The sequence below is a fragment of the Psammomys obesus genome, unplaced genomic scaffold (assembly GCF_907164565.1).
Source record: "Psammomys obesus unplaced genomic scaffold, mPsaObe1.curated_primary_1811, whole genome shotgun sequence".
Lineage (NCBI taxonomy): Eukaryota > Metazoa > Chordata > Mammalia > Rodentia > Muridae > Psammomys > Psammomys obesus.
This window is the reverse complement of record NW_026596051.1, coordinates 28,259,308-28,280,054: the sequence shown is the minus strand read 5'-3', so window position 1 is coordinate 28,280,054 and position 20,747 is coordinate 28,259,308. Positions and strand designations below refer to the sequence as shown.

At 34.8% G+C, this 20,747-nt stretch overlaps 1 protein-coding gene across 3 annotated transcripts in view; it reads left to right on the top strand.

The window, feature by feature from the left end:
• The window catches only part of Lcorl (ligand dependent nuclear receptor corepressor like), a 154,853-nt gene that overhangs the window by 124,796 nt on the left and 9,310 nt on the right, over positions 1-20,747 (top strand). For 2 of the 3 annotated variants that reach the window (XM_055624221.1, XM_055624222.1), the window contains one exon: positions 5,679-10,463. The exons of the other annotated variant lie outside the window; for it this stretch is intronic. In XM_055624221.1, coding sequence (XP_055480196.1) covers positions 5,679-10,463 — 4,785 coding nt within the window. The remainder of the gene's footprint in view (positions 1-5,678; positions 10,464-20,747) is intronic. 3 annotated transcript variants of the gene reach the window in all.

Sequence of the window (20,747 nt, the reverse complement as noted above, 5' to 3'; positions counted from 1 at the left end):
TGTGTGTGTGTGTGTGTGTGTGTGTGTGTGTGTGTGTGTGTGTGTGTGTACGTATGTACACAAGGGTGAATGTGCACAGGCGTATGTGAGACTGTGTGTGTATGTGTGTGTGTATCTATATACACACATGGAAATTACAAATGCTCACTCTGACAGGAGACATGAAATTTTACAGTTCAAAAACCACTTACATGCCTTTTGAAAAAGTTTTATTCAGGGTTTTCACTGTGGAGAGAATTATAGAGTTGCTTATTCTGATAGTTTGTATTTAATCCTTGTATAAATAGGTGAAAAAAAGATTCAGGTTTTCTTTAGTAGTCAATAGCATAAAATGTGGGAAAACAAGTAATTGTCAAGTGAAACATTTTTTTATTGGTAAAAACATTCTAGCCATTCAGTTGAACCATCTTATAATGGAAATATGATACTAATAGTTTGTGAACACTTTTCTGTAACATACCTACAATGACTGTGAGTATGTCTAGGAACCAATCAAAGTTAAATAGTTACCTCTGTACCAAGAGTAACTCATAGATACAGTATTAATACACTACAGTGCATTCTATAAAATACAGAATGTGCTAGAGTGCATCCACCAAGATAGAAGAAAAAACCTTAAAGGATATGTATAGTAAAATTTAATATTTATCATTTAATTGTTGAGTTAGCAGGAAGTTGGGGTTATAAGTATATAATTTAAATTTTAAAAACTGACATAGTTAACCCTAACAGCTATAGAATCCTTTAATATAAGATGGAATACTAAAAACAAAAAGTAATTTAAATTTAATTATTAAAGTAATTTAATTTTGTTTTTCATTTGAAAAATAAGCTAATGTGTAAGGTTAGAAAAGAGAGTTGGAATGCAACTTAGAGCATGTTTATAATGTGCACAGAACAAGCTTGAGAATGGTCATTTTGGTTAAATGTGCTGGTTAGTTGATGTTATGACTACTTTAAGGATTGTGACACACTCCTATTGAAAAACCTCAGTGTAACTTTAATATATTTGCTGCTGTGACATTTCAAAACATTTTCAGTTTATCAAAATGAATTACAGATTTCATTTTGGTGGGTGATACATTATCATTTTGCTAATAACCAAACTTGCAGTTTGTTCAGGGTCTTGAATAGATTTACAGATATTTAACACTGACGCTGTTTTGAACTTTCAGTAATGTAAACTCTTTACTACTTGGATAGTTAGAAGCTGGGCAGTGCATTTTAACTTTTACTAGACTCATATGAAACCAGTAATTTTTATAAAACAGTTTTAAAAATATGGGTCAGAGTATTCATGTGGGTTTATGAAGTATGCAGTTTTGGTAGTAAAATGTAATAAAGCATGTACCTCCATGTAAAGAAAGGAGATTTGCTTTATAGATGAGAATTCTCCCCAATGCTCCTCTTCTCTATTAAAATTCAGGTTCTGGTCATTTTCCTAAGCCACCTTTTTTAAATCCAAAAGGAATTCTTACAGCTGAATTTAAAAATAAGTGCACCTTGTCAAATACTTGTGTTCCCGACACTTGTGTTTGTGTGTTTAATAATCACATGGGCATGTGATTGTCCAGATACTAAATTTTAAAACTGCTTACATGTATTTAAAGAAATGTATGACCGGGTAATCACTTGGTCTCTGAGATCTGTACTGAACGTTTTCAGCTGTTAACATTATCTGCATACTAGGGTATGAATCCTCTTGATCTTTTTCTTCCCCCAGGAAAATATACGTAATAGAATACAAGACAGCATTTGTCAGGGTCATCTTTCTTTTTAAAGAAGTAAGCCATATTTTGTGAGGACTGGAACATGGATTATTTATTATATTTCCCCCTCTTCCCATTGAAAAACAAAGTTAAAAAAGTAAATGCTTCAACAACAATTTTCTTGACCTCTTTATATAGAATTTTACTTGCAAAACTTTGAGAGCTCGAATGCATTACATAATATTTATATTGTATTGAGCTTTTTTATTCCTCACACTATATTTACATTGATAAATTGATTGAGAAGTTTATAGTAAAGGGAAACTTATAGAACACTTTTATATCATTTAAAAGATGACCTGACCAAAAACTTTACAGGATTCATAAATCAGGGATCATTTTGCTATTGACTTCACAGTGATCAGTAGTTTTATAGGTAATATTATAGTTAATTTGCAGCATTTTAGTACTTGTATTATTTATTTTTGGTCAAATAGTAAATTAAAATATTTTTTGATAGTTTATAGGTATTGACCAACCCATAACTTTTAAAAGAAACATAAATGTTTGTATTACTGAGTTGACTTTGATTATACAGACTAGGAAAGGCAGGGAAGTTTATGGGTCCCCTCTCCCCACTGGTTCTATTAAGATGTCCTTTATGTTAAACTTTTAAAATACTTTATAAATTTAGTTACCAGTTAATACTTAATTGACAGTTTCTAAAAAGTCCAGTTTCAGCTGACTTTTAATGAATATGAAAGCAACCCTTATGTGCTTTCTACTTATTTGAATGTTCCTCGAGTATTTTATATTTAAAATAAAAAAGAAGGAAAAGAAAAAAAAACAGTGCCTCTGTTTTTAGAAAACTACTGCTCAGTAAAGTTGTTTAACCCATTTCTGGCAGCTGATGACAATTTCATATTAAACTGTATACTGGCTTTAGTGAGACTGATTTTATATTAAACTGACTTTAGTGAGACTGATTTTTTTTTAGCTGTTTACAGTGCAGATACTTGTGTTTGCTTTTTAATTGCAGTATTTCCATTGTTGCAGTAATTTAGTAAAACTGTGGCTGCCTTGATTTCGACAGATTTTGTTAATATAAACTGATTGTTAGGCAATTAGTTATATTTATGCATAAATCAATTGCACTATAATTCATGAATTATTTATTACAATATTTTCTAATGAATTCATGTATCTGTCTTGTGTTGTACATGTACTGTAATTTTGTTCCTATTTTGTGTTGTTATATATCTAAATCTGATTGTATGAATTTTAATTGTTCAGTTAACGTGTTTCTAGGTTGTAATTTGTAGTAAAGCACTTCAATGCTTTTGCACTTAAATTTACAACACTGTCGGTGTGGTTAATTTACTCATTCAGTAAAAGAAAAGTAAAGTAAAACTTGACTATACTGAATTCTTTGATTCTCTGTAAGGAGTTTTTTGTTTTTCTTTTTTAAACAATATTAGAAATTGACGTTTTCAGAGATTTCTAACAGAAAGGGGCATAGTAACGAAAATAAGATGTTTGGGCTTATAAATAAACTGGAAGAATTAGAATTGATCTTAAAAAAATGAAAGTCAATTAGACTGAGGTGGCTTTTAATCTCAGCAGTTAGGAGGTAAAGGTAGATGGAGCTCTATGAGTTCTAGGTCAGCATAGTCTACATAGTGGGCTCTAAGCCAGCCAAAGCTACATTGTGAGATTGTTTCAAAATTACAATTTTAGGATCTTTATATATAATAATTTGAGAATAAATTGTGAATTGGATATTCACACATATGCCTGTTCACTCATTATGTTTTTCTTTGAGATTCTAAGATGGAAAAAAAAAAATGAGGGAAGAAAAAAAAAAAACTTGAAACTGAATAAATATATTTTTAAATTTCGTAACTTATAAACTTAGTTGTCCACAATGATATAAGATATAATCTAATATCTGATTGTTCATATTTTTAGGTGAGTATCAGTGACCACTGGTATTTTTCAATTTCCATTATTAAAACTAGCAACCTGAATAAGAAAACTCATTAAAATAAAGATTTCCTTGGAATGTCAGAAAAAGTATATAGAAGTCAGTGGTTTTCATAATTTCATTATATTAATCAAATTCAATTACAGAGTTTTATATTACTAAACAAATGCTGCTTTTGATCATTTTGACAGGACTTATTTTTATGTTAGGACTTGCACCCTGTGCTTTGGACATGCTAATAAACATACTCTCCCAACTACTTACTACTTCTGTACAAATGATTTCATTAACAGTAAAATGCCATTGAACATTTTAGGAACTACTAAGAGAGAATATTAATCTTTGAAATATAATATAACAATCTAAAAACTTGTATGCTCTCCCATTTATTACTAGTTATAAATATGCATAAAAGGCCATAACTACTTAAGAAACTGTCTGAAGTATATTCCTCAGGGCAGGTTGGCTTTTCTTTGGTTACCTGAAGTCATAAATTTGAGTTGCAGAAAAACAATATAATTATCTAGTACTTAGTAACTAACATTAGATGTTGCTTTTGTTTTACATTTTTTAGAAACTTTTTTGACATTGAATCTTGAGTTATTTCTATTGTTTTATACTCTACCATTACAAATTTAATTTTTAAAAATTTATAGAAGGGACTGATACTGGAGTTCTATCTTTTGTCTAGTGGCAGTACTGAACTTTTTTTTTTGGTTAATTTTTGCTTTGTGTGCTTCTTTATGTCAAACTGTGTTATTCTTACTAAAACATTTGTAAAATCTCATAGTTATTTTTTCCTCTGAAGTATTGATTGCATGCTCAGAACTTGCATTGACATTTTTATTACTCAGAGAACATAATCGTGTACAACTCAATAAATTACTATATAGTATCTGTAAAGGAAGTTATTCAGTGTCAGGGAACAATACTAACTTTACTGCTTACTGTAAAAGAAAACCCCCTTTAATTTTTAATACTATGAATATGCCCTTACTTTTAATAAGTACATTCTTTATATGGGTCAGTTGTTAGCAATGTATACCAATTACAACCCTAAATAGCATTTTTGTCATCTAGGAACAAATGACAGACATATGGGGTTAGGTTAGGAAGACTATTCCCAGTACAGAGTTTGGTGATGTTTCATTAAAATGGATACTTTTCTGAAACAGAATTCCTTTAATATATTTTATTCTTCTTGCTGCTGGTATTGAATAAAAAATATAGGCTTCTATATTATTGGTAAGCAATCCTGGATCTTAGTTAAAGTTAGATGTCTGTTAGTTTCTGTGGTAGGGCATTTTCCAGCATTTGAAATTTTATAATTAGGTAAGTAATACCTTTAGTTTTCCTGTGCTTTTCCATAGTTTTTAAAACCAGTTAAAAGTAGATTTAATTTTTAAAAAGCTTCCTTTTTCTTTTATATTATTAGTAGCTTAAAATGCCTGAAGTTTAACCTTAGAAAAAGATACTCTATTTATATTGAATCTAAATTTGATAACTTTCTTCATGATTGTGCAAAGCTCTTTTAATACTAAATTTCACTTTTACTACCTAGCACAGTATTTTAAATAAAAATAAGATTTCACTCCTTACCTTCCTTATTTGCACTAACATGGACTGATAATTATAAAACATGTCACTGTCCTACTTTACAAAAGTTTTTATTCCTTTGGAAGCAGTTATTCATATTAATATTTCCAGAATTCTTAATATTACGAATGTTTTGGTGTAAGAATATGTAATCCTCCAGTTTTGTATTTCAAATGGCTTTGCTTTGACTCCTGTACTTTGTCACAGGGATTTACTTAACAGTGCTTCATTCTGTTTCTGCTAAACAATAACCAAGATATCCTTGCAGTTCCGCCTATAGGAGTCAGGAGTCCAGCAATAACAAAATACGTCATTCAAACGCTATCAAGAATTATAACTCCTATGGTATTTTTGCTGTAATTCATTTTTTTGTTTGATTTTATTTTTAGTTCAACTGTTGATGCAAAATCAGAGGAAGCTACTAAAATGGAAAAAGGAAAATCAGCACTAAGCAAAGTTTTGGAATCTTTGTGCATACATCACCATCAACAAGTTTTGGCTATGTTGAAATTTCTAGTCCAAGAGCAGAATGCTGCTTCTCTTTGCTGTTGTAATTCATCATGTGCTATGTCTTCAGAATCTCAAAAGCCCCTGTTGGAGGATGATTTACATGGTTTGTTCTGTAACTGTGAATATAGACTGGCAGAAAGAGGGTGTTTACAAAATGAGAGACAAAGCCCTGGTTTAATGCCTCTGCCAGTCTGTATTAAAGAATTACATTGTTTGTCTTGTCAGACTGTAACTGTTGAGCACATTAAGACAGTAATGAATAGAGGAATTGAAAGCAGTTATAACCCACGCAGGTGCTGTTGTGAACAGTTAGCAAAGATTCACTCGACAAGAACAGCCTTTCACAGTCCTCTTTTGTCAAGGGAAGTTTGTGATCATTCAGTCACTATTAAAGATGCCTGTAGATCTCGAAGTCCCTCACCCCCACCATTATCACCTGTAGAGACTGGAGGATTTGAAAAGTGGAAAGATATCGTCTCAGAGCTTTCAGCCTTAGAAAATAACAAACTTGAGACAAGCATTAACCAGCCTCCATCTCTCACACCAGCAGAGATAAACATTCACAAATGTGGCCATGATGGCAAACTACATAAAACTAAGAAGTCTGATAACTCTGATTCTGTGCTCATGGATGCCAGCGGTAGTTATACTACAAGTCATGAAAAGAGTGAAACAGCAGTAATTTTTCAAGATCTAATGGATCGTATTAATGAAAAACTAAAATCAATAGAAACTACAGATATATCAAACCTCATAAAATTATCTAGCACTGATTGTGATTCAGATAATGATTTTAAATTGGGAAATTTAATAACATCTCTCTTGCACAGTGCAACGGCCAGCGATTATAGTTTTATGGAATTACTGATGCAACATGATAAAAAGGTAGAAAATAAAATTATTCAGACAAGATTTCGAAAACGTCAACAAACCTTATTTGCAATGCACAACTCTCCTGATTCACCTGTGATCAGAAGGCAGTCTTTACAGATAAAAAGAGAGCTTGCCAGTCTTGATGAAAACTTTCTGAGAAAAAGGTGCAGTGAAAAAAATTCAAGAAAATTATCATACAACAATAAGATGCTTTCAGTGAACAAAGAAGAATTCCAGCCTTGTCAAGAGCCTTTTAAAAATTCTAAAATCTTTCAAAATGAAAATCATGCAGAAGCACTGTTTTCACCAAATGATATAGCACCATCACTGCAGGCACCTCTTGGGAGTATAGAAACTAACTTGGCTTCAGATCAATTTTCAGGAAACTTTAAAGCAACTTCATCTGAGAAAATGAGCCAAAGAAAATCACAGGAGAGGTCTACAGCTGAGAAGCTAACTATACAGAGTAATAGGGAAAATATAAAACTAGAAAATACTCAGACACTTTTGAGAACTGATCCTCCTGGTCTTTTGAGCAGAACTAAACGAAATATTGTGCCTCCAGGATGGTATTCTATATATGTAACAAACAACACTGTTTCCAAAAAAATTTCTGAGGGCAAAAGAGTATCAGACTCTGCACACAGAAAAGATCCAGTCGGAGATCCAATTGAAAGTTTACAAAACATAGACTTAAACCAAATTGCAATGAATTCTAATTTGCAAGTTGTTGTGGAGCGTTTGGAAGACACAATAAATATGGTTCAAAGATCTTGGGTTAATCAAGCATTGTCTGAAGGCTGTAAAACATCCAAGAAGTTGATAGAAACAGATGATAAAGACCAAAATGCTGGGAGAGATTTAACTTGTACTCTAAGTAGAATGGCTTGTAAAAATCAGGGTTTATCAAAATCTGTATTAGCATGTAGCAATAAAAGAAGTTATGGTGTGTCTGTAATGGATTTGAACAAGAGACTTGATACTCTGAAGACATCACCCACTTTAGAGAGAGGTAGCCTGACATGCAGTGTTGAGAGTATGCCAACAAAATGTGAAGGTACTGAAAGTTCTGTTTCTAACTATTCTAGTCCTGTCAAACTCATGTTTTTATCGGAGATTAAAAGCAGTGAAGGAGTCAAATACACTTTAACTTCAGTCAGCACATCACAGTCAAATCCTGATTTTGCTTCTCACAAACATAAAACCCATCAGGTAACTGGAAGAAAACGAGAAGCAAATGAAGACATACCAAACACTAGCTTGGAAGATTATAGTTTTAATCATCATGATGCTAACCTGCTTCAACATGAATTAAAACAATTTAACTGTATACAAGAAGCTACACCATCATCTACAGAGCTTACTGATAGTTTAAACAGTGATAACTCACAAGAAGACCCTAAGGGAAAGTCAAGTAGTGCTATTGACTTACCATTTAAAAGAAAGCCAGGTAGACCTAAAAAAATTGGTCCACAAGTTGTGAAACAGATTAAACGGCCAATTGGAAGACCACCAAAACCTAAAGCTGATCAAACAGATGTCAGTGTTCGCCAAAATGAGTCCTTTAGCCCTGGAAAGAAAAGTCCAGAGTCTTTCATATCAGAAGTCAAAGAGGGTGTCTGCAGAAAGAGTATCATTGTTACTGTTGTTTATGGAAGGTCAAGAAGAACCAAAAGATGTGTTTCTGAAGGAAGCGTGATCACCAGCAACATCTCATTGAACAATGATGTTGCTGACTTTCCAGTTAACTCTAGTAGTCTTAGAAATACTAATGATCAGGAGATTGGCTATGGTGAAAGTCTGAGTGCTGTGTCAAGATTGACAACTGAAAGTGAGGTTTTTGATTCTGACTTTGAATGTGTTAGACCCATCAAGAGCAAGCCTATGATTCCTCAGGCTTCCAAGAACATTATTCGACCTAATCAAAAACCTTTGTCAATTGTTAGGAAGCCTGGTAGACCTGCAAAAGTGAAAATCTCTGGTATATCTGTAACTGTTAGTAGAATTTCACCTCAGGAAAGAGAAGTATGTGTTAGCAGCTGCTTACCTCCTTTAGAACAGGAGACTATGTTAGAAAAAACTTGCTTAGAAGAAAAGTTTGGTCAACAGTCCAGTAATGTGGATAATATCAAGCGCACCGATGCTGACATATTTAAGAATGAATCAAATAGTACTGTTGCTTCTATACCTCTAAAACATTCGATTAGGGCTAGAAAACCTTTGCATTTCTTACATTCATTTGCATCTTCTGGCTCACTTACTTACAAAAATGCTCTGTGTCATAAATCATGTAAACTCCATTTGCAGAAAGACCAAAGTCCAAAGAAAAAATACAGGCAGTCAAGTTTTAGACTAGCTTCCAAAGGATCTAGACATTCAAGGAAAGCAAAAAAATATTTGGAAGATAAGAAATTAATGCCCATTCCTGAAGTATCCTTGGATCCTGTAATTTCATCCAACCCTTTACTCAGGTGGTGGGCTACTTCTGCTTCAAATGATTCCTTGTTGAAGGAATTAAACAATAGATTTGAACAAATAACAAATGCGTGGGTACAGGTGAGTAGAGATGAAACTCAGAATTTTGTTCATAGAACAGAATACACTGAAGGTGATCATTTCAAAGCAACAAGACCTTTGGAAACCTGTCTTCTAGAACTTGAAGTTTCACCTGTAAAAATGCTTTTTAAGAAAAAGTATAATTTGAATGAACTTTGTACCTGGTTTATGCAAACAACAGAAACACAGTCCCTTTCACTAGTTAGAAAAGCAAATGCTCGAAACCCCTTGGAAGTGATAAACACCAGGGGCATTAAGTTAGGAGTGAAATGTGGGTTTAATGCTAGTCCCTTCAGGAAGCACTTTAAGAAATTTGCAGTCTCTTCTCCTTCAAAGTCAGCTGAGAAGTTTCATATACTACAGAAAATGGTTGGTTCACCACTCTTAAATGTGAAAAGTAATTTAACACTAGCGAGGTTGAAAAGGTCTGAGTTTAAGAGTTTGCACTGTGAAAGGTGGAGAAGAGAAAAAAGGCCACAGAACAGCCACAGAACAGTTGATTGGAGCTCAAAAAGAAGGAACTTAAGATTTTTCTGCCAGAATCAATTTTTGACTAACACAGAGAGGCAGACAAATGCAGAGACACTACTCAGTGGGAAAAGCACAGTAGGTAACCAGTGGGCCTCACTCCCAGAAACCAGAGTTGACATTTCTAAAGAGAGGGTGGCGGTACATGACTTCAAAACACATGCTAGAATAGAGAATAAATTTAAGTCAGAAGCAAGGGATAATGGGACAGGGTGTAGCCAGATTGAGTCTGAAAAGGAACAAAGACTACAAAATGTGTTTTCCCGAAATTGGAGGTCAAAAACTTTAAAAGACTGTAGAATATTTTTGAGGAAGATCAACTGTCTTGAACACAGAAATACTTTTAAGATAAATACGGTAATTTATCCTTCTGAATCTGTTGACAGTGGAGGTAATCAGGCACAACCAGAAGAATCAAAGCGCTTTAGTTTAAGGTCCCATTCCTCAAGACAAAATTCCTTTAAAAAGCAAAGTAAAGAAAGAGAAAATGCCAGAGCAAGTAATAGACTCACTGATGAACTTGACAATAGCCAGTTAAGTAAGCATGTTAACTTTGACAAAAATCCTGATAATTCTGAGGCTCTTATCAAATTAAACAAAAGAAAAAGACCACCATGGAAGACCACAGAAATGTCAGCAAAAAGACATAAACGACAGTCTTGCAACAATGGACAAATGGCAAACTATTGTACAAAAATCCCAAGTAGGTAAGTTTTTCTCTCCTTAATTTTAAAGTTTCATTGTAGGTGCCTTGAGTAAAACATAAGCTAATAGGTAGAAAAGGAACAGCTAATTTGGTTCTATTGTATTTCTAAAATATTTGAACAACTTCCTTTCTTGGCACCTAGTATGAAACTCATGAAATTAGGTGCTGCTAGATATGGTGCACTTGGCCACTCAGTTTCTGGCATTCAAACACAAGCAGTTTTAGAAGAGATATGAAGAACTTCGTGAAAATAGGCCATGAATGTATTTGATAGGTGACAGAGAAACTAACTAAAAATTCACTACTGCAGGCTAACACATGCTTATTCTCCTCGAAAATAAACATGAGAATATACAGAAAACAGCTAAGACTGTCTCATTTAAAGAATGTAACATAGTCCTAGGGTGTAAATCTTCATTAAACTGTTACTCCATTTGATATTGATTTTAAAATATGTTACAAGACTGCATATTTAGAAAGCATTACACTATTTTTTTCAATGATTAGCAAGTATATTAAGTAGGCTTCTATGACTCCGAGCTCACTTGTGTAGATATAAAGAGGAAAATTCCTTTATGTAGCTGAGCAAGTCACTATTAGGATCATGGCAAATTGACAATGCAATCAGAAATTATATGGTAGTGGCATACCTTACTAAGTTACATTTACCTAGCTTCAGTACCCCAGGGAAATTATTGCCTTTTTGAATGTAGCAGAATGATGATATGAACATGGTAGCTGCCAGCATAGCTTTTTCCTATCTGCTCATTTGGTAAGTGGACAGTTTAGGATATTAGAAGAATGGAAGACTTTACAGATTACTTCTTCACCATGAGGAAATGCCAAGTTATATTTAGAAAGAAGAATATTTTATAGTTTGTGTTCATTTTTACATTGTATAACTTAGGGGAGTCTTTGGGGACTTAGGAAAGTATAGTGTCTTACTAGAGACAATAACATGAGGTTCCATTAAAATATTAAGTATAGTAATTAAGCTGAAAAGTTTTAAATAGTCTAATGGTTTTATGTGTACTGCCCCCAGTTCAATTTTAATGTGCATAATACAGTACTATGTAACATATAATGATTAAATTTTCAACTATCTGATATGAAATGGCTAAATGCTTAAAGGAGTCAAAGTAAAATCTCCATTATGAAAGGTCAATGAAAACTATAAAGAAAAACTTTTTTTGATCCTCAAGAAGGCTAAAAATAACATTATAACAAATGCTCAGTCAGGAAAATACCTAATAGTGAATTTTTAAGCTTAAAATTCACCTAAAATATGTATACAAGTTTCACGAAGAATAAAATAGTTTCATTTTTATTTCTGTTCATCTTCATCTCATGCTGTCACAGACTTTCAAAAGTCATTTGCATTCATTCATTTTACAACAGAACCGTATTTTATCCTTGCAGCTTCTTACCCATTGTATTTTTCTAACAATCAAACACAGTCTTATTTTAATATTGTTTTTCATCCTGCCAAATATAAGATTATCCAAAACAGAAAGATGAAGAATATTTAATATTACTTTTGCAAATTATTTTTTAAATTCTTTGTGGGTATTTAAAAAATTAGCATCATATGAAGAGTTATTTTCACCTTTTCCATTTTAAAATTTGCTAGTGCTGTTTCCTATTCTACTTAAAGTTTTAGCCACCATTACTGATAACTTTCCTTCTTTATTTTTAACATTTTTTAAATCAACAAGTACATTATTTTATACAGTTGCATTTATAACAATATTTGTTATGTTTATGTGATTTTTAAATGTTTCTTACAGTGTTATTGTGTTTTTGTTTTTCTCTCATTATTCTTGGTAGTCCATACTTCTTTTTGCCTTTTTTGAAGTAACACTAAAATTCATCATTAGTTATGTATGTGTTCTTGTTTTTCATAGAATTTTTAGTGACTGAAGACTTAAGACTGTTAACTACAGGACTTTCCTAAAAAAAAAATTAGGACAGTGTATATTATGATTTTGGAATATTTCTGTTGGTGGAAAATAATTGTTTCTATCATGAAATGTCTTGCCTTTGTACAGATTAACTGTCCAGATGTGATTTATTACATAAGATTTCACTGCATTTACCATATTCTGTGTTAAATGTAGACAAGTGAAGAAAGACAAGTTCAATTCTGTGCTATTGTATTTTTCTTATTTAAGGAATGGCTACAGCATGTTCTTAGTGTGGAAGGTCTATGAGGTTCCATTTCCTTTAAGTGAGAAAAGATGTACACATTAATATAAATAAAGTTACTTTATGATGTAAGCAGGATATAACATTTTCAAAGAAAACAGTGATTATGCCATAGGTTTTGCTCTTAGGAAGCATAGAAAAGTAAATACTTATTGAATGTTGAATCATGTGACCAGGAAGAAGTTACCTCAACGAACATGAAGGAGGGAAATGGACTTTCAAATTTATCCAACATTGTTGCTTATATAGTGAGACTTGAAACAACCTCAAATACTAGAAGCTATCAAGTGGTAGGAGCGGCTTAAGTAAAGCAATTTATGTAATAAAGAAAGTTGGCTCATTTGGAAAATGGAGTAATTTGTCAGAGCTAAGATACAAAATAAGACTTTGCAATGGTCAGTCTGAAAGTATAAAATCACAATCACTGGAAGTGGCATTTTTCAAATGGTGAGGCAACTTAAGTTGATAGGAGGGGGAAAGTTCCAAGTCCTAACAAGAAAAGTAGGAAAGATAAATTTTACAGAAGTCTATGAAATGAAATCAGTGTCTTTTTAAAATTTTTCTCTCATATATGACATCCCAACTACAGTTTCCCTTCCTCTACTCCTACCAGTCTCTCCTCCCTAACTCCCCTCTCCCCCAGATCCGTTCCTCCTCCATTTCCCTTCAAAAAAGAGCAGACAGGCCTCCCAGGGATATCAAACAAATGTGGCATAACAAATTACAATAAGACTAGGCACAAAACCCTATATCAAGGCTGTACAAGGGAACCCAGTGGGAGGAAAAGGGTTCCAAGCACAGGCAACAGAGTCAAAGACAGCTCCCACTCTCACTCTTAGTCCTACAACCATAACATATATGCAGAGGACCTAGCTCAGACCCATACAGGGTCTATGATTGTCAATTCAGTCTCTGTGAAAATCAGTTTAATAAAATAAGGAAATGAAAGGAAACATCCAGAATTTTGTGGTGAGCATTTAAGAACATTTTGAGGGGTTTGGTTTTTACCTTTAGGGGTTTGGATGTAGTTAGCAGGATATCTAAAAAAATATGTTAAAGAAGCAGGTAGATAATGTGAATCCTGTTCAGATGAGGCTTGAACTGAGACAGGTGTGGCAAGTCAGAAATGATACTGAGGTAGGAGAGATTCCTCAGTGTAAGACTGCAGAGTCCTAGGATCCCAGAGTCACCTCCAGGACGCAGGAAATAGGTGTGCATGAATGAGACTGATGAAAAAAGAGGGGAGAGACTGAAGGATGTTTTAAGAAAGCAGTGTAAGTTGTGCTTAAGTCAGCCATGATGAGCCCTGAGATGGATCAGTGAATGCACCAAGAGGTTACCCTCCTGCTAAAGGAGACAACACCTGTGTGGAGCAATCGGTGCAAAAGCCAACATTGCAGCCAAGAAGCTCTAAGTAGACAGGAGGTAGAAAGGTATTTGCTAAGATTAAAAGTGAGGTTTTTGAAAGTGTCTAAATGTCAAAGCCAGTGAGAATCAAAGGGCTAAGTGTATTAAAATGAAAGAGAAACCCTGGGATTGCTTATTGAGTATAGGATCTGGGGGAAGAGGAGGTGGTTAGAAGTTGTTGTTGACCAGAAGTTCCTATTTCTCTTAAAGTGAGGAAACAATATGTGAAAATAAAAGTCAGCAGTTCATGGGCAGAATATTAAGATATTCAAAATCATTTTTTTAATGAATCAAGATGTAATCTGGGGCAAGAGAATCAGCAAAGTATCTACTATATAACCATGAGGATATGAATTTGGATCCCCAGAATCCATGTAAAATATGAGCACAGAAGTACACATCTGTACCTACAGCACTAAGAGACAGAGAACAGTGGATGACTAAAGCTCATTACACCCCTGTCAGACTAGCCATATTATGAGTTCCAGTTTTACTGAGAGACTATCTCAGAAAATAAGAAGGAAAACTATCAGAGGAAGGCACAAGTGTTAACCTCTCTCCTCACATGCATGTGCACAAGCATGCACACTCGCCCACATGCAAATGTGTACATACTACGCAAACATACAAAACATACATTCTGTGTACACACAAATGTGTACATACTACACAAGCATGTACAAAACATACACATATTCACAGATGAGGTATTCTGAGAGTAGTATAGTAGGATTAGGAAACGAGGTTTAAAAAGCTGGCTCTAGCTAGGATAGAATTGAATAGTGGTGTATCATGTCTGAAGCCTAAAGGGATCAGTCCAGTGTGAACAACATTCTGTGAACAATAGGAACTGTATAAACAAACTGAATTATGGATTATCTCTTCTAATAGATATGAGAGTTGGGAGAAGGAAATGAACATTTGATTAGATGTCATTTACATAAGTACATAGAGTGCTAGAGCTTAAACACATGGCCAAGTACATGATAAGGAGATGCTGTACCACTGAGTGACATCCCCAACCCAAAAATGGGCCAGGTGCTTAGGACTTTTAGGTAATAATGGTCTAAATGGACTGTGACTACCAAACATAGTAATACAGATGTTTATTAGTTGCCCCATGTTTCTCAAGTCCAGGGCAAACATGCCTGCTCCTAATTGGTAAATATTGGGGTGTACATACACTAACTTTGGACATATGTGAGGAACTTGATAAGACTAAACAACCTACTATGGATTTTAAAGTGTTATAAGCTTATTTAACTCATCCTAAAATGTTAGGTTTTCTATGAATATTCAAGAGTTTGGATGTTCACATTACTTTTATACATTTTATCAGCTCCTCCTATTTTGTCTACTGTCTTGAGAAAGTGACTGAAAATTTTGCGTTCAGAATGTTGCTTTTCATAAAAATATCACTTATGAGTGATTTTTAAATGATTCCCTTCAGCGACCTGAAACCAAGGATGAAACTGTAACTCATACTCTGATCCTCTCCGAACATTCAGAACAGTAGCTTTGGTGATTGAACACAAAATGTTCTCTCAGATTTTCGAAGTTGAGGCACGTCATTTCAAGGTAGTCTCACACATCACTACAGTTTATAGTATTCAGCATCATAATTGTCACTTCATGGGAAAACTCAGGTTCAGAATGGATTGTTCTAACTCGAATTTTGGTGGAGAAACATTCCTCCATGGTTCAGTCATGTGAGCTGCACTTTCTATATGAGCTTCCAAAGGTATATTCCAAGGAACATCAGCAATACGATGACAGTATTGTGTGCAAGGTGCTCTGGCGCCAAATGATTACAGTGGATTAGTTTTGCCTCTTGTGTCCCCTAAGGCACAATTCCTTCTCAGCATGTTAAGTTGCATGTCCTAAACTTTTCCTGTCACATTTTGTATCCATACCTGGGAGTCCTTCTTTAGAGTTTTCTGATAGTTTCAGAAAATAATGTGACTATAAAGATGTTATGTGCTATATTTAACCCAGTTAGCCATAAAATAAAAATGTAAAGTAAAGGAATGCTGTGGCAAATACCATTCACACCAAGATGATTACATTCTGGTAACTGGTTTTGCTTCTTGGGTATTAGCTCAGATGACTTTACTACTGCAGTTTTGATATGCTACAGCCAGAAAGCATAAATTTATGGCTACTTAAATAAATGGAAATTATTTTTGTTCATTCCCAATTCTGTACGTACTTCTCCCAACAATAGTTACTTTAGCGGTGTTGTTGAGTCTCACTAGAGCAGTATTCATCTTTATCCACCAACATGGTGCTGCAGGAGCCATGGGCACCAGGTTTTCCATTTTATAAATCTGTATTCTCTGCCTACAGATTGTAGCCCTGTTTCAAGCTGAGGTAAGTGCAAAGGTCTTCTCTTCTTCCATGGCCAGCTGTTGACATCTGTTAGAGGCTGATTTCATTGCTTCACATCTGCCTCATAGGATGTTACCTCACTTGTTGCCTTAAGTAATCTCTGCCTTTTTTTTTTCCCCTTGTTTTAACTTAATCCTTTCTTGAGACAGGCATGCTGTATTACACAGGCTAACTTTGAAATCCTGCCCATCAAGTGGCAGTTGTTCAAAACATAGCCATCAAAGCCACTCCATGTTTGTTTAAGAATTCAAAATTTGGACTGTACACATGACTCAACAGTATAAAGCAGTGGCTGCTCTCCCATAGCACCAGCAATTCCTAACACACATGACAGCTCACAACCAGCTCCATTCCCTGGTATCTAACACCCTCTTCTGTCCTATGCAGACACTGCGTTCATGCACATGCATACATAGAGGCAAACGCTCAATAAAATCTCCCCCTCCAAAAAAAAGGGAGAAAGAAAAAGAAAGATCCAAATTGAAGGCGGGTGGTTCTATGAACTGCCTTGCCCAGTGCTCCCTTGCAGTGTGGGCAATAGCTTGTCTTTTTCTACTCTTACCTAAAAGTAATAATAGTAAAAACAAAACACTCAGAACCCTTAGTCCAGCTCTCCTACTTCGTGTTTCTTTCCCTCAGTTTTCCTAGAACATAAACAGTTTTCTTCACTGTCTCCCTGAGCATCCTGGTACCACATTAAGCCTGATGCAGTTGTCCATCGATGCTTTACCAAAAAAGGAAACATATGCTAGGTGCCTGAATGATTTTTTTTTTACTCCCCATTTTTCCTCGATATTAGTTTAATTTTCACTCAAACATTGGCTTTTTCCTCCTGATTCTAGGCAACACTGGAAAGTTCATTGTTTATGTTTTTTCTCTGTTAGGAACATAGAAAAGTGGATTTTTACATTCTATTAATACATTCGTTCAGCAATGTGTGCCACCCCTGGGTGTACATAGTGCGCATCTAGAATCTCAGGCCTTGGGAAGCTGACAAGGAGCTCAAGTTCGAGGCTGGGCTGGGCTTATGTAGCAAATTGAAGAGCCAGTCTCAAAAACAAGTTTTTCTTCTGTGTGCTAACCAGTATAATAAACACATGGGAAACATGATGAAACCAGACTCAGTTCTTCCTTCATTTTTATATTTACTAAGGGAGGCAGACATCAAACAAATGATTTCAGAACTCAACAAAGCTCTTATTGTGTGGTGTTAGGAGAGCTTATTATGCAAAGATTCTGTCTGATCCAGAAAATGTCCATTACTTAACTTCAAATACAGAATGGAAATTAATTAGACCAAGCAACAAGTAACTAGTGGGATCAGAATGCTTTTCCAGGAAGCAGGTAGGGGAAATTGATCAAGTTCTACTAGGTTACAACAATAAGGCTTGGCCAGTGTTTCAAGTCAATGGAAAACAAACATGATACAGGATATGGTTAAGTCTGAGGAATAAAGGGGTCCCTGGTGAGCCATGAAGTACTGTTGGTGACTTCCAACTGCACACATAAGATTTAGATTGCATGTGAATAGGGTACCTATAAAAAATCCTAAAAAGGTCTCTGATTACATTGTGAAAACAGGTGGTATAGGGCAAGAGTAAAGGCACAGAGCTGTATTAGGTAGCCCAGATGAGATGGTTCTACATTAGAACAGTGGGCCACAGCCTTGAGCATGCATGGCCACCAGAAGTGGGGTTTTGTTTGTTTTGTCCAAAGAGATGACTAGGTATCAGCCACAAAGTTGGATTCAGTAGATATGGTGTGGGGCAAGTGATGCTTATGTTGTTGACCCTAACCCTAACCCTGATTGAATCACCAGAGCCACAAATAAAATTTTACAGGCTGCTGTTAGTTTACACTATATATCATTCGCTTGTCACCTTCAAATATTATACCACTTCATGAATAACAAATTTTATAACATTTTTACTTCCTTCCCCAACCTGTTGTGTTGTGGCTGTCACACATTTAACATTTCCAACTGTATAAATTGTACAAATACTATTTTTCAAAATAGTAATTCTGTTCCTATATTTTCTTCACACAATATAATGTTCCATTTTCTGTTGATAAAACGAAAAACCTGAGATGGACACTTTATATAAAGAACAGAAGTTTATCTCTTCTTGACTAAAAATGAGAACAAGGAGCCCCAACTGTTCACTTTGTCAAGGGCCCCAAAACTGGGGTCACAGCATGCAGAGGCAGAAAGTGAAATGCCCACCTACAACAGGTGGGTCTTGTGAAAACTGTATGAATTCCTTCTGAGGGTAGATAATGCTCTCCCACTGAACAGCACCACCAAAGGTTCTGCCATCTTAGTACTGCAGCATTTCTAAAGACATTAACTCTTGGGGATACACAAGCCACCTCCAGTCTGTAAGCACAGTCATCTTCCAAGCAGATTTTTAAAAAAGGATTTTTTTTTCATGAATTTTTTTATTTCTTGTGCTCTTCATTCTTTTTTTATAAATCAAGATTTCCATCTAAAATCATTTCATTCTTCTGGAGTCTCCAGGAGTGCAGCTCTGCTGTGGATCATTTTCATTCATCCTTTTCTTTTTATGTGGCATTCCTTTTAGAGGGTATCTTGTGAGCTGGGCAAAGATGCACACCTATATTCCAACTTAAGTGTCTGCTGCAGAACAGTCATGGGTTTCAAAGTATGATGGGCTACATAAGAGTTTAAGTCCACCCTGAGCTACTTGGACCTTATGATACACTTGCTGACCATATGTAAGCCCTAGAGTTTGATCCCTCACATTTTTTCATGATCATGGATTTCAAATTTGGTTGATTTTAGTCTTTTAAAGATGCTTTTTATCTTGCTGCAGCTCATTTTTATCTTCTGCATGCTAATTTTTCTGTTAGTGGTTTGATCAAACCTTAGCATTATTCCCTATTTCCTCTACTTAGTATGTGTTGAGCATTTTGAGTATGTGAGTTTAGTCACTTATAACCATTGTTTCTTCAATAAGTATCCATCTTTCTTTACTGTTTCTGTGATGTCATATGTATTCTGCTCACAAGTAAGATACTAATATTAGTAGTTGTTCTATTTTCTCTGTTCTATATTATATATATATATATATATATATATATATATATATATATATATATATAATAGTATTCTTCATATATTTTCTCTGCCTGACAAGTCTTGTCTACTCTGTTGTTAGTACCACCCAGGTTTCCCACTTCATAGAATAGGCCCATCACCCTCCATTCAGACTTACTCTTTGTGCTAATTTCTCACTGTGTTCCCAATTTTCTGAACTTAATTTTCAATTGTATTGAAAATACAATTGTATTGAACTCTTTTGTGCTAATTTTATAATTAGCATTACTTATGTATATCTAATTTTTTGTTAGGAGTCATATTTTACTATTTTCATCCCTGTTCACTTATATGAAATGTGAGGCATTGTGAATTTTATGTTTTGTGCTGGGCTTTTCATGATATTTTACATGTTTTAAACTTTTACTGAGGAATGCTTTGATCCTTTCAGGTCTTGCTTTAAGCATTGCTAGCTAGGGAAACCTGTAAAAGTAACCTTTATTTTTCTGATGTAATTGTTGTCTTGGAGGCTTACTGCTGAATAAACTCACCCTTTTTGCTGAATGAGCTCACCCTTTCTAGTTCCTTCTGAACTCTGGCTGGCTGGTTCAACTCAGCTGTTCTGGCTCAAGACTCATCTCCAAGCTGACTGATTCAAACTGGCTTCTCTTGACTTCTCCTGAATTGCTCTGCTTCTGAACTCCAAAAACTTAACTGTACCAAACTGCCTTACTGTACTGAGCTCTACTGTATCATCTCTACTGAACTATTTGCTGTATTGTCTTCCCTGCTCTCTCTCTCTCTCTCTCTGTTGCTGTAAAGTGACCAGTATTTTCCTGTCTCTTTTCATGAAAGTTGGGCATATTCTATCTCTGACTCATTCTATCAAATCTTTCTGATTTGTCACTTTGTCTGCACCCCATTTAGACATCACTTTCAAACATGGGCACTTCCTTCTACAAACTAACTTTACCTTCATTGCTTTGGACTAAAGGTATGTCTAGCTGGATCACACAGAACTAGAAGGTCTTTGGTGTGATCAGAGAAGCCATGTTGCTGGATTAAAATTCCTCTACAACAACCGAGGGTAACCTCTAGTATTAACCAGTATTACTCAATGAGGGATGACTCTGCTCCACAAATGAGTTTTCATTGTCACATTTAGAGGGTGCTGTGGACATCTAGTGGGTTGAGGCCATGGGTGTTGCTAAACATCGTATAGGATGT